The 12,944-nt window shown below is 42.1% G+C and overlaps 1 protein-coding gene across 3 annotated transcripts in view; it reads right to left on the reverse strand.

The window, feature by feature from the left end:
• The window catches only part of exosc7 (exosome component 7), a 37,995-nt gene that overhangs the window by 21,155 nt on the left and 3,896 nt on the right, over positions 1 to 12,944 (reverse strand). For all 3 annotated transcript variants that reach the window (XM_048548776.2, XM_048548766.2, XM_048548755.2), the window contains exons 2-4: positions 9,169 to 9,270; positions 2,855 to 2,949; positions 1,012 to 1,177 (exon numbers count right to left, since the gene is read on the reverse strand). In XM_048548776.2, coding sequence (XP_048404733.2) covers positions 1,012 to 1,177; positions 2,855 to 2,949; positions 9,169 to 9,270 — 363 coding nt within the window. The remainder of the gene's footprint in view (positions 1 to 1,011; positions 1,178 to 2,854; positions 2,950 to 9,168; positions 9,271 to 12,944) is intronic.

Genomic DNA, 12,944 nt, shown 5'->3' on the forward strand with positions numbered 1-12,944 from the left:
TGGATAGTGTGAAGTTTCTTGAGTGTTGTTGGAGCTGCAGTCATGCAGGCACATGGAGAGTATACCACCACACTCCTTATGTGATTTGTCTATGGAAAACAGGCTTTGGGAGTAAGGAGGTGAGTTACATGATGCAGCAATCCTAGCCTCTGACCTACTCTTGAGGCCTTAGAATTAACAGGACAGTTTTAGGTTTTGATCAATAGTAACTCCTAGTATGCTGATGTTCAAACTTTGCCTAGAGGTTGTGGAACTAACCCCTATGTTTCAAAGGTGATGACATTTGCTAGCAGTGTTTTTCCTTTTATTTGAATATTCCCGCAGAAAATTAATGTTACTGGGTGGACGTGACAACTTCATAGTTAGAATGATGGTATATATGTTACATAAAGTATTAATTCTCTGGCTGGGTGTACATAGTCCTTTGAAATGAAATGTCATTTTTCCCAGGATACAAACTTGAAGCTGAAATTGCTAAATACCTTTTTGTAGAATCAGTCACCATGGGAACGTACACGTTCCAGGGAGTCAGGGTTGGGAGCAAATAATTCTCATCCTCCTTCAACTTTGTTGCTGAACCTGTTCTGTTTGACCAAGTCAGGCAGTTTGGTGCACAGGCTCCAGTTCAGGCAGTACAGTTGGTCAACTGTGTCCACAGTGAAATCATGTGTCATGCTAGTTATCGTTCAGCAGCTGCAGCATACATTCCCAGAGGTTGCTGAGATATCAGACAGCATAATTTCAAAGCTAACCAAAAAGTGGCTGCCATAGAGCTGTCTCACGTTGCATGACACACATCATCCTGTTAAGATAGACCATTTCTAATCTTAAATAAAAAAAACCAGCAAGGCCATTATCAAACTGTTCAACTTCTGGCAAGTTATATTAAGCAGTGTTCCTTTCCTGCAACTGCTGTCTTTAAATCCCAAATCTGAACATCAACTAAACATTTCTATTCAAAGTTTTCTATATTTTGTGACTAGATCTTTCTGCTTCCTGAAGAAAACCTACCAGTACATCTACATAGAGGATCCAGCAGTGTTCTCTGGGAGTAATACACAGTGTCTTCAACTCCAAGGTATTGCTGTTATCAAACACTCTGTACAGGGTGTTGGCGATTTCTGTGCCCAGATCTTCTCCTCCTCGCCCTTCAAACTCAGGGGTTGCATTGGCAGAACTAACAAGCAAAATCATATTTAAAATAACTCAACAACATTGTGTGCAGGCATGATGAAAATACTGCATTTGTGCTTATCAGTCAACTCTTTAACTTAAAAGTAGATAGAGAAAAATTCCAACTGATCCCAGCTTTCATTTCAGTCTCACACTGTAAAATAAACGAACAGTAGAAAGTGCTCAACTAGCACCATCCAGTGGATTATTCATAGAATTACAATTCACATACATGCATTATATAGTGCACTGAACACGCAAGGGCTATTTAATTCTGTTAAGCCCATCTACTGCTTGCTAACAATTTTCAGCTATACAGAAAGGTGCTTTGTAGGAACGTTTGAGACTGCTGCACACACAATAAAAGGGTCAAAAGCTTGGATGGAGGGGTAAGGAAAATAAAGGTGATGGTGGTACAGCGGTAATGTCATTCGACTAGTAATCTAGAGGCCCAGCCTATTGGTCTGATGGGACAGTGGGAACTGCAGATGCTGGAGAATCCAGGATAATAAAGTGTGAAGCTGGATGAACACAGCAGGCCAAGCAGCATCTCAGGAGCACAAAAGCTGACGTTTCGGGCCTAGACCCTTCATCACAGGTTCAAATGCCACTACAGTAACTGGTGGAATTCAAATTCAATTAATTAACCTAGCTCAGATCACGACGGCGATCATTAGTTGTTCTAGAAACCCACCTGGCTTACTAATATCCTTCAGGAAAGGAAATATGCCAGGCCTACCTGATCTGTATCAGAGATAATAGGAACTGCCAATGCTGGAGAATCCAAGATAACCAGATATAGAGCTGAATGAACACAGCAGGCCAAGCAGCATCAGAGGAGCAGGAAGGCTGATGTTTCAGGCCTAGACCAACATTTCTGAAGAAGAGTCTAGGCCCGAAACATCAGCCTTCCTGCTCCACTGATGCTGCTTGGCCTCCTGTGCTCATCCAGCTCTACACCTTGTTATCTCTACGTGATCTGTACATGCAATTCCAGGCCCACAGTAATGTGGTTGCCTTGTGGTTATCCTCTGAAGTGGCCTAGCAAACCACACAGTTCGTGGACAATTAAAAAATGGCATAGTCCGTTAGGCTCACATCCCAATAGAATATATTTTTTAAGTAGGGGTGGTAGAGGAATACAGGTTTAGATAAGAATTGAGCTTGGGACCCAGCCCCCAAATGAAAGCACGAACATCAACAGTGGGGCAATTAAAATTGAGGACACTTAAGAGGCCTGAATTTAGACATGCAGTTATCTCAGAATGTGGAAGTAAAGAATATTACAGAGATAGGGTGGGACAATGCCATGGATGAATTAGAAAATAAGGAAGGGATTTTGAAGGCGAAGTATTGTTTAGCAGGAGCCAAGGGGGTCAATATCCAGAGCGATGATGGAAAGAATAGGAGTTTGGGAACAAGCAGGTCTTGTGATAGCTACAAGTTCACAGATGGAGAGAGATAGAAAGGCTATCAGGCATGTATTCAAATTGTCAAGTCCAGAGGTAACAAACATTTGTACAAAGCTGAGGATTTATTTTCTGCCTCTCGTGATTCTCACACCTTTTCAGACTGATCCCTATTAATATGACTAATAAGTGGATTAATATGAAGCTTGCCTTGAGGTCTCACATCAATCCCACTTTATCCCTTTACGTCTGAGATTTAACAAGCATCTTACCAGTCCACAAAGAATTCCAAAAAGCCTTCGTTTGGTCGCTCCAGTTTAGGTGTGCCCATTTCAGCTTTAACACCTACAAGAATATCTGTGTGACCCTGTGAAAAATAGGTACCAAATAAGGCTTTTTACTTCTCCAACAAATCAACTCTGAATTGTACAGTACGAGGCAGCATTTCCCTCAGCCTTTTAACTATTAAATCAACGGTACTAACATGCATATTGCTCGATTCAACCCAATCCTGTCAAACTTGCTGTATAATTTATATGTGCTAGCACCGTTGTCAGTGGTAGACTGATGGAGCATCTTGGCGCAGTGCAGTGCTGGCAGTGATTTCTCCACGACTACCATGCATACTACCATACTGTTTAGTTACATAGGGTTATAAACCCTTTCCTGATTTACAATGGCAAGACTGAAAGCATGTTAGATAGCTCTTTCCAAAATTAAAATGTCCAGTACTAGTCCTAGAGATTGTCAGCGTTCCCAGCCCTGAAATGGTTAAAAACAATGTTCTCTTTCATCTTGAAATAAGCTGAAAGCCATCTTAAAAAAAGAAAGTTTTTTTTCCCCCATCACAACAGCATTCCTTGACCCAGTTCGGCTCAAGCCACTGATACTGAAATGCCATTTTTCTTAAATGGCAGCTTAGCTTGCAATTCTGATTCAGAATGCTACAGGTTCGTTTCAAGAAAACTAAAAGTCAGACACTCAGACTTTACCCTAACTCTCCTCTTAAAGTTAGCATTCAAATCTTTTTCTTTACTTATTCATTTTGTGGGATGTGGGTGTCACTGGCTGGCCAGCATTTATTGCCCGTCCCTCGTTGCCCCTGAGAAGGTGGGGGTGAGCTGCCTTCTTGAACCGCTGCTGTGGGTTGGCCCACAATGCCATTAGGGATGGAATTCCAGGATTTAGATCCAGTGACAGAGAAGGACTGTGATATATTTCCAAGTCAGGATGGTGAGTGGCTTGAAAGGGCACTTGAAGGTGGTGTTCCCATATATCTGCTGCCCTTGTTCTTCTAGATGGAAGTGGTCATGGGTTTGAAAGATGTTGTCTAAGGATCTATGATGAATTTCTGCAGTGCATCTTGTAGGTAGCACACACTGCTGCTACTGATCAGCGGTGGTGGAGTGAGTGCATGCAGTGCCAATCAAGTGGGCTGCTTTGTCCTGGAAGCTGTCAAGCCTCTTGAATGATATTGGGGCTGCACCCATCCAGGTAAGAAGGTGCAGTATCCCATCACACACCTGACTTGTACCTTTGTAGATGGTGGACAGGCTTTGGGGAGTCAGGAGGTGAGTTCCTCGCTGCAGTATTCCCAGCTTCTGGCCTGCTCTTGTCGACACTGCATTAATGTGGTAACTGCAGTTAAGTTTCTGATCAATGATAACTCCCAGGATGTTGATAGTGGGACAGTGGTTAGATTGTCTCTTGTTGGTGATGGTAGCAGCCTGGCATTTGTGTGGCATGAATGTTACTTGCCACTTGTCAGTCTAAGCCTGGATACTGTCCAGATCTTGTGGTGTTTGGACACAGACTGCTCCAGTATCTGAGGAGTCATCAACGGTGCTGAACATTGTGCAATCATGGGTGAACATTCCCACCTCTCACCTTCTGATAGAGGGAAGGTCATTGAAGAAGCAGTTGAAGCTAGTTGGGCCTAGGACATTAAACAGGGGCGGGGGGGGCACTCCTGTACAGATGTCCTGGAGCTGAGATGATTGACCTCCAACAACCATGACCATCTTCCTATGTGTCAGGTATGACTCTACTCACAGGACAGTTTTCCCTCTGATATCCATTGATTCCAGTTTTGCTAGGGCTCCTTGATGCCACATTTGGTCAAATGCAGCCCTGATGTCAAGGGCTGTCACTCTCACTTCATGTCTGTAATCCTGCTCTATTGTTCATGTTTGAACCAAAGCTGTTATGAGGTCAGAAGCTGAGTACCCCTGGCAGAGCCCAAACTGGGCATCACTGAGCAGATGCTGCGTGATAGCACTGTTACTGACACCTTCCATCACTTCACTGATGATCAAGACTAGGGTGACGGGGCAGTAATTGGTTTAGTTGGATTTGTCCTGCTTTTCATGTACAGATACATCTGGGCAATTTCCACATTGTCAGGTAGATAACAGTGTTGTAACTGTACTGGAACAGCTTGGCTAAGGGAGCGGCAAGTTCTGGAGCACAAGTCTTTAGTACTATTGTCGGAATGTTGTCAGGGCCGGTATCCACTGTCTCCAAACATATCTTGATATCAAATGGAGCGAATCGAATTGGCTGAAGACTGATATCTGTAATGCCGTGAACCACAGAAGGAGGCCAGGATGGATCATCCACTCAGCATTTCTGGCTGAAGACTGCCGTGAATGCTTCAGCCTTATCTTTTGCACTGATGAGCTGGGCTCTTCCACCATTGAGGATGGGGATATTTGTGCAGCCTCCTCCTCTGGTAGATTGTTTAATCGTCCAATTGTCCACAATTCATAACTGCATGTGACAGGACTGCAGTGCTTGGATCTGAGCCATTCATTGAGAAATCACTTAGTTCTGGGTATTACTTGTTGCTTATGCTGTTTGGGGTGCTAGTCCTGTTTGGTAGCTCAACCAGGTTGACACCTGATCTTCAGATATGCCCTCCTGCACTGTCCATTGATCCCCTGGCTTGATGGTAATGGTTGTGTTGGGGATATACCAGGCCATTAGGTTACAGATTATGTTGAAGTACGATTCTGCTGCCAATGATGGCCCACAGCGCCTCATGGATGCCCAGTCTTGAGCTGCCAGATCTGTTCGAAGTCTGTCTCATTTAGCATGGTGATAGTGCCGCACAACATGATGGATGTTATGCTCAGTGTGAAGGCAGGATTTTGTCTCGACAAGGACTGTGCAGTGGTCGCTCTTACCAATATGTCATGGAATAGATGCATCTGCAGCTGGCAAATTGGTAAAGATGAGGTTAAGTAGGTTTTTCCCTCTTTTTCGTTCCCTCACCACCTGCCACAGACCTAGTCTAGCAGCTAGGTCCTTTAGAACCCGACCAGGTCAATCAGTAGTATTGGTGCTGAGCCACTCTTGGTGGTGGGCATTGAAATCCCCCACCCAGAGTACATTTTGTGCCCTTGCCATCTTCAGTGCTTCCTCTAAGAGTTGTTCAACATGGAGGAGTACCGATTCATCAGCTGAGGGAGCACGGTACATAATAATCAGCAGGAGGTTTCCTTGCCCATGTTTCACCTGAAGGCTGGAGACTTTATGGAGTCTGGAGTCGATGTTGAGGACTCCCAGAATGACTCCCTCCCAACTGTATATTCGCCTCTGCCGCCCCCTCTGCTGGGTCTGTCCTGTCGATGGGACAGGATGCATACAGACAGTGGTGTCTACGTCAATGTCTGTAAGGTATGATTCAGTGAATGTGACTATGTCAGGCTGTTGTTTGATTAGTCTTTGAAGCAGCTCTCCCAATTTTGGCACTAACCCCCAGATGTCAGTGAGGGTGGCTTTGCAGGGTTGACAGGGCTGTTTCAGCTACGGTTTTTTCTGGTGCCTAGGTCAATGCGTGGTGGTCCCTCCAGTTTCAATTCTTAGACTTTGTGGAAATTGGGAAACTAAATGGTTTGCTAGGCCATTTCAGAGGGCAATTCAGAGTTGCCTACATTGTTGTGGGTCGGGAGTGACATGTAGGCCAGACCAGGTGAGGATGGTAGATTTCCTTCTCTGAAGGACATTAGTGAACCATATGGGTTTTTTCGACAATCAACAACAGTTTCATGGTCATCAGTAGATTCCTAATACTTCAAAACTACTCAATTGTAATGGGGTATACCTCATGAACTTTGCCTAACCTCTCAACCAGTTTCTGCCTTAGTGCAGCTACTTACCTGATTTACACTCATACAGACACACTGGAAAGGCAAGAAATCAGTTCATTTAATCAGCCACCAGCCTTTATTTGTACTCTTTACCAATAATATTCACATTTCTAACCAAATCCCTCCTATTACAATGTCTGTAAAATGCTCAATGAACTACACTTTGAAATGCAGTGACGAATGAATAAACAAATACAAGACATGAATCAGACTTTGGGTGAGATCAGAATGGCATGCCCAGCACAAAACACAAATCAGCCAAACGGCCTTTTCCAATGATGCATCATTTTAATGTTTGACCTTGGCCCAACTTAAAAAAGAAACTACTCTCCAAAGCAATGAATTGCAACAAAGTTCAGAGCATTGCTGAGCAAGTAAACTGAGTGAGAGTTGGAGGTTGGTAACAGACTATGGTTGGCACAAGCCCTGCAGAACTGGATCCATTCCAACATCACACATTTTGTGATACAAAGGGAACATCTTGGCTGTGTTTTTTTTTACACAAACTGATTACAATAATCACCTGTATATGATGCCGAATAAACAATACACTTTTATCTATGCATTATATTGACAGGCTTTTACTTTCTAAATTTGATCCCTCACCGACTTCCAAACTTCATTTCGAGTTTTATCAATATCATGCAAAATGAAGTTACTCAGAACATAAATGAAGCTTGTAACAAGTAAACAGTGTTAGACACTATAAAACATTTTAATTCAAATGTTGAAAGCGTAACAGCAGATTTCTGAAAGTGGATAAATGTTTTGGAATCAGCCCAGTCTCTTCCTGTTTGAAGAATACAGACCTTGGAGCTTGTGGAAGGCAACCAACATGCCTCGGTCTTTTCTTCATTCTTGCTCTCGAAAAGTAACAACCAAGTTTAAAATCATGAACTTACAGCAAACAACATTGTGAGACAAACTTGAATTTTGTTGACAGCAAGATGACGGTTTGCAAGACATACTATAGATGGAGTTGTTGTTGGAAGCTGGAATGCAATTGAATGCAGGAAAGCTACGCAAAGCAGCATTAAGTTCGATCTATCTTCACTGTGACCAAAGAATAAAGGAATCATTTTAATTTCTACTTTCAGGGTGGCAGTGCGATTATCAAGGAAACATTGGTCATTTTAATTATAATTTTCTTCTGCTTCCATCCATTGTCAGGTGTGCCACGCAGTTTATTGCACTTATACAAGGAACAATAGTACCACGTGGCACATTGGTCTGCACCACAGGAGAATTTGTATCACATCATCCTTCCAGCTCCTTCAACATAGAATCACCAAACGGTTACAGAGTAGGAGGAGGTCATTCGACCCATCACAATTGTACCAACTCCTCAAACAAATGCAATTACATACTGCCAATTGCTTGTTTTTTTACATGATCTTTGAAAACTACAATGAGGTGAGACATGCTGTTACATGATTTCTGTGCTGGAGGGAGTCTACTGTACCAATTTGAAGGTAAAACTGACCTCTGTTTCAGTGGTCCAATACCATCATTTTCATCTGACACAAAAAGGTTTTAACAGGATGTCTGACTGTTTATCTATTTGACAGCCTGCTGAGATGCCAACTGGAGAAATGAAGGGTGTCCTTCAGTGGGTCCCACTATCTAGTGGATGTTGTACTTCTAATGAGAAAACATTGCTCCCTCTGATGGTACACACAATTGGAGACACTTCTCTCGTGTGAAAAATGTGCCAAACCACTTTGCCACCTGAAGATAATTTCCACAACTGTAATTGTCTAAAAGAAAATCTTTTTGATAGTCCAAGAATATTCCAGCAAAGTCCTGCTGGAATTAGATGTTGTTAATGATATCTCTATTAGCTTTTCATCATGGGAAAGGAACTAGCATTCACGTCTCTCTCATGAACAGAAGTAAGCTATTTAGCTCCCTCAAACCTGCTTCATTATTCAATGAAATTATGGCTGATCTGTGATCAATCTCTATGTATCCATCAGTATCTATTGTCTCTTCAATACACAGCTAATCAGACAGAGCTGCTGGTAAACTTAGCCTGCCAACCCTCTACAATTGCCATCTGTTTGAATGTGAAAGTATGTTGAGGTAAACAGTGGGCAAACTGATTATCTTCACACTCTCAACTCACCACCTTTTCACAGCTTTGTTGGAAAGTTTCCTCTGGCCCAGATTTCTTCTGGCACAATCTCTGAAGCAAGCCAAGAGGCAGGTTTTCATCTTTCACAATTAAGGGTCAAGGGAATCCACTAGGAAGTGGATATGACAATTCAAACTGCTGGTCCAGCATGAGCACACATATTGGTGTCATTCTGAAAAATCCAGGTGGGCTATCCTCCGCCTTTATCACAGAATCACAGTACAATGGCAGCTGATGTTCAAATAAAGTGTTGCGATTAACTTTTCAATTTAGAATACAGGCAGCATCAGTTAGTACTTACAATTTTCACTCTAGCAGATCCACTTGTGTTCGACACAACATCTGTTTCTACCTCAGTGTGTCTATAATCTTCACACCCACGACCATCAATCCGTAGATCATCCTAAAGAATGGAGATTGGAGGAAGTCACTTAAGACATCAGCTCCCAATTGAAAAGAATCATATTACAAAAAGTTTCATATAATATAAATAGCATATTATGTAATATATTACAGATACAAAAGAAACAATATTTTTATAAAGTACGAGGAATAGGAGCAGGAATAGACTATGAAGCCAATTGAGTCAGCTCCAGCATTTAATGTGATCATAGCTGATCTTGCACTTCAACCCCACTTTCCCATCACTCTCCAAACCTGTGAAAATACAAGAAAAATATTGCAGATGCTGGAAATCGGAAATAAAAACAGATAATGCTGGAGGGACTCGGGTGTGGATGTATCTGTGGAGACTGAAACAGAGCTAACTCCATTCCAAAGGAGAATCTTTTGATGAGAAACGTTAAAGGTCCAAAACACTCTGAAAAAGAAACTTACAAAAGATTCACCACCCTGTGACTGAAGAAAATTCTTATCTCACTCCTAAACAATAGCCTCTTAATCCTGAAACTGTGCCCATGTTTTTCATTCCCCAATCAGTGGAAACAACCACCCAGCCTCCGCCCTATAAGGCACCTTTAGAAGCTTACACATTTCAATGGGATCATCTTTCACTCTTCTAAATCCCAGAGATTACAGGTCTAATTTCCTCAGCCTCTCATTATAGTTAAACCCCTCATCCCAGTGATTAATTTAATGAATCTCCGCTATACTAGCTCGAATGCAAACATATTGTTTCTCAAATGCAGAGACCAAAACTGCACATTGTACCCCCACTGGGGACTCACCAAAGCCCTGTATAATCATTACAAGACTTATTTATTCAATTACTCTAAGTTCCTTGCAAAATAAAGGCTAGTATGCCTTTAGCCTTCCTAATTGCTTGCTGCATCTGCGTACTAATTTTCTGTACATCTTGCAAAAGCACAAGCAAATCTGTTTTAAGATATGAACACTTCAAAGTTTCACACTTAAAAAAAAGTTCTGTTTTTCTATCCTTCTTACCAAAGTGGATAACTTCACACTATTTATGTCATAAACTAGCTTTCAACTTGGTATCCACTCACTTAATCTGTCTATGCCTTTTTATGCCTCAGCGTCTTCCCCACACTTAGGTGGAAGCTATCTTTAAAGTCTTTAATGAAGACTATAAATAGCTGAGGCAGAAGAACTTCTAAAAGACCTTTGATACGGTGCCTCACCAGAGGCTGCTGAGCAAGGTGAGGGCCCATGGTGTTCGAGGTGAGCTACTGGCTTGGATTGAGGATTGGTTGTCTGACAGAAGGCAGAGAGTTGGGATAAAGGGCCCTTTTTCGGAATGGCAACCGGTGACAAGTGGTGTCCCGCAGGGTTCAGTGTTGGGACGGCAGCTGTTCACCTTGTATATTAATGATCTGGATGAAGGGACTGGGGGCATTCTGGCGAAGTTTGCCGATGATACGAAGATAGGTGGACAGGCAGGTAGTACTGAGGAGGTGGGGAAGCTGCAGAAAGGTTTAGACAGTTTAGGAGAGTGGTCCAGGAAATGGCTGATGAAATTTAATATGAGTAAATGTGAGGTTTTGCACTTTGGAAAAAGAATACAGGCATGGACTATTTTCTAAACGTTGGGAAAATTCGTAAAGCAGAAGTACAAAGGGATCTGGGAGTGTTGGTCCAGGGTTCTCTAAAGGTTACCTTACAGCTAGAGTCCGTGATTAAGAAAGCGAATGTAATGTTGTCATTTATCTCAACAGGGTTGGAATATAAAAGCAGCGATGTGCTTCTGAGGCTTTATAAAGCTCTAGTTAGGCCCCATTTAGAATACTGTGTCTAATTTTGGGCCCCACACCTCAGGAAGGACATACTAGCCCTGGAGCGTGTCCAGCGGAGATTCACACGGATGATCCCTGGAATGGTAGGTTTAACGTATGATGAACGGCTAAGGATCCTGGGATTGTACTCATTAGAGTTTAGAAGGTTGAGGGGAGATCTAATAGAAACTTACAAGATAATGTATGGCTTAGAAGGGGTGGACGCTAAGAAGTTGTTTCCATTAGGCAGGGAGACTAGGACCCGTGGGCACAGCCTTACAATTAAAGGGGGTAAATTTAAAACTGAAATGAGATGACATTTCTTCAGCCAGAGAGTGGTAGGTTTGTGGAATTCATTGTCACGGAGTGCAGTGGAGGCCGGGACATTGGATGCCTTCAAGGCAGAGATCGACAAATTCTTGATCTCACAAAGAATCAAGGGCTACGGGGAGAGTGCAGGGAAGTGGAGTTGAAATGCCCATCAGCCATGATTTAAATGGCGGAGTGGACTTGATGGGCCAAATGGCCTTATTTCCAGTCCTATGTCTTATGGTCTTACTCCTATGGTATTAGACTATTTTACACCTGCTAACTTGAAAATGTCACCTTTGTATGCATGCTCTGCTTCCTATGTGTTAACCAATAATAATAGCTATGCTCATGTAGTAGCCCTGCTGGAGGTCAATTAGCTCCCATCCAGTTGGGTGGATGACTGGTTTGCAACGCAGAAGCAACATCAACTGCGCAGATCCTAGCTGAGATCTCCATGAAGGTCCCACCTTCCCAACCTCTTCCCTCACCTAAAGCACAGTGACTCTCAGGTTGAACCACTATCAGTTATCTCTCTCTCTCTGATTGGAGTGTGGCCCAGTGGTCCTCTGGTTCTGGGAAGGGTCACCAGACCCAAAACGTTAACTCTGTTTTTGTCCTCTGGGACTATGTTGACTTCACTATTGCCTATTAGGCCCAATTCCATGAGCCCTCATCTTGTGTATAAATCTCACACAGCACCTTACCAAATGCCTTTTTGAAATCTAGTTGTACTACATCAACCGATTCCCCTGTCTTATATGATTAGTTAATTCTCAGAAAACCCCAAAACATTTGTCAAACTAAACTTTCCTTTAGTAAAATAATGTTGACTTACTCTAATCATGCTATGCTTTTCTATGTGCAAGAAGATGTCCCAAGGAATAATTCCATTATATTTATGACAATTGAACATTAGGCTAACTAGTCTCTAGTTCCAACATTCTCTCTCCCTTTTTTTCTTGTAAGGCAGTTCAATATTTGGCAACTTCTAATACGAGAAGGAATTTGGGAATATGCTAACTAGCAGAGCTACGTTATCAGAAACTATTTCTTTTAGAACCCTAGGGTGTAAGTCTTCAGGTCCTGGTGATTTTCCAGATTTCAGTCCTTCAAGTTCTTACAAATGTTTCTCTATTGATATTAATTTCCTCACTATCTTTCGCCGTAAGGTGAAAGTCCATCTTCAGAATTTAAAAACAAAACTTGTGTCTTCCATTATACAACCGGGCAAAACAAATGTTCAACATCTCTGCAAATTCTCATTTCCCATGATCGTTTATCATGTCTCTGCTTCTGAACAACCAATATTTATGTAAACTAATCTCTTCCTTTGTTACTTCTGGCAGGTTTACTCTATTTTTTCTCCTTTTTTAAAAATCTTTTTTAAAATCTTTTGGTGGTTTCAAAACACTCCTGGATCCTCAGACTTATTACAGTTCTTTGAAATTGACTTCCTGACTTATCGTTCAAATTTGCTAAATTTTTAATCTTTCAACAGATGTATTTTCATTGAACACTGAATTATTTCTTCAACTATTTCCCATTGCTTATTTACTACCATATCTTTTAGTCT

Source organism: Stegostoma tigrinum, chromosome 2 (genome assembly GCF_030684315.1).
Source record: "Stegostoma tigrinum isolate sSteTig4 chromosome 2, sSteTig4.hap1, whole genome shotgun sequence".
In the NCBI taxonomy this organism is placed as follows: domain Eukaryota; kingdom Metazoa; phylum Chordata; class Chondrichthyes; order Orectolobiformes; family Stegostomatidae; genus Stegostoma; species Stegostoma tigrinum.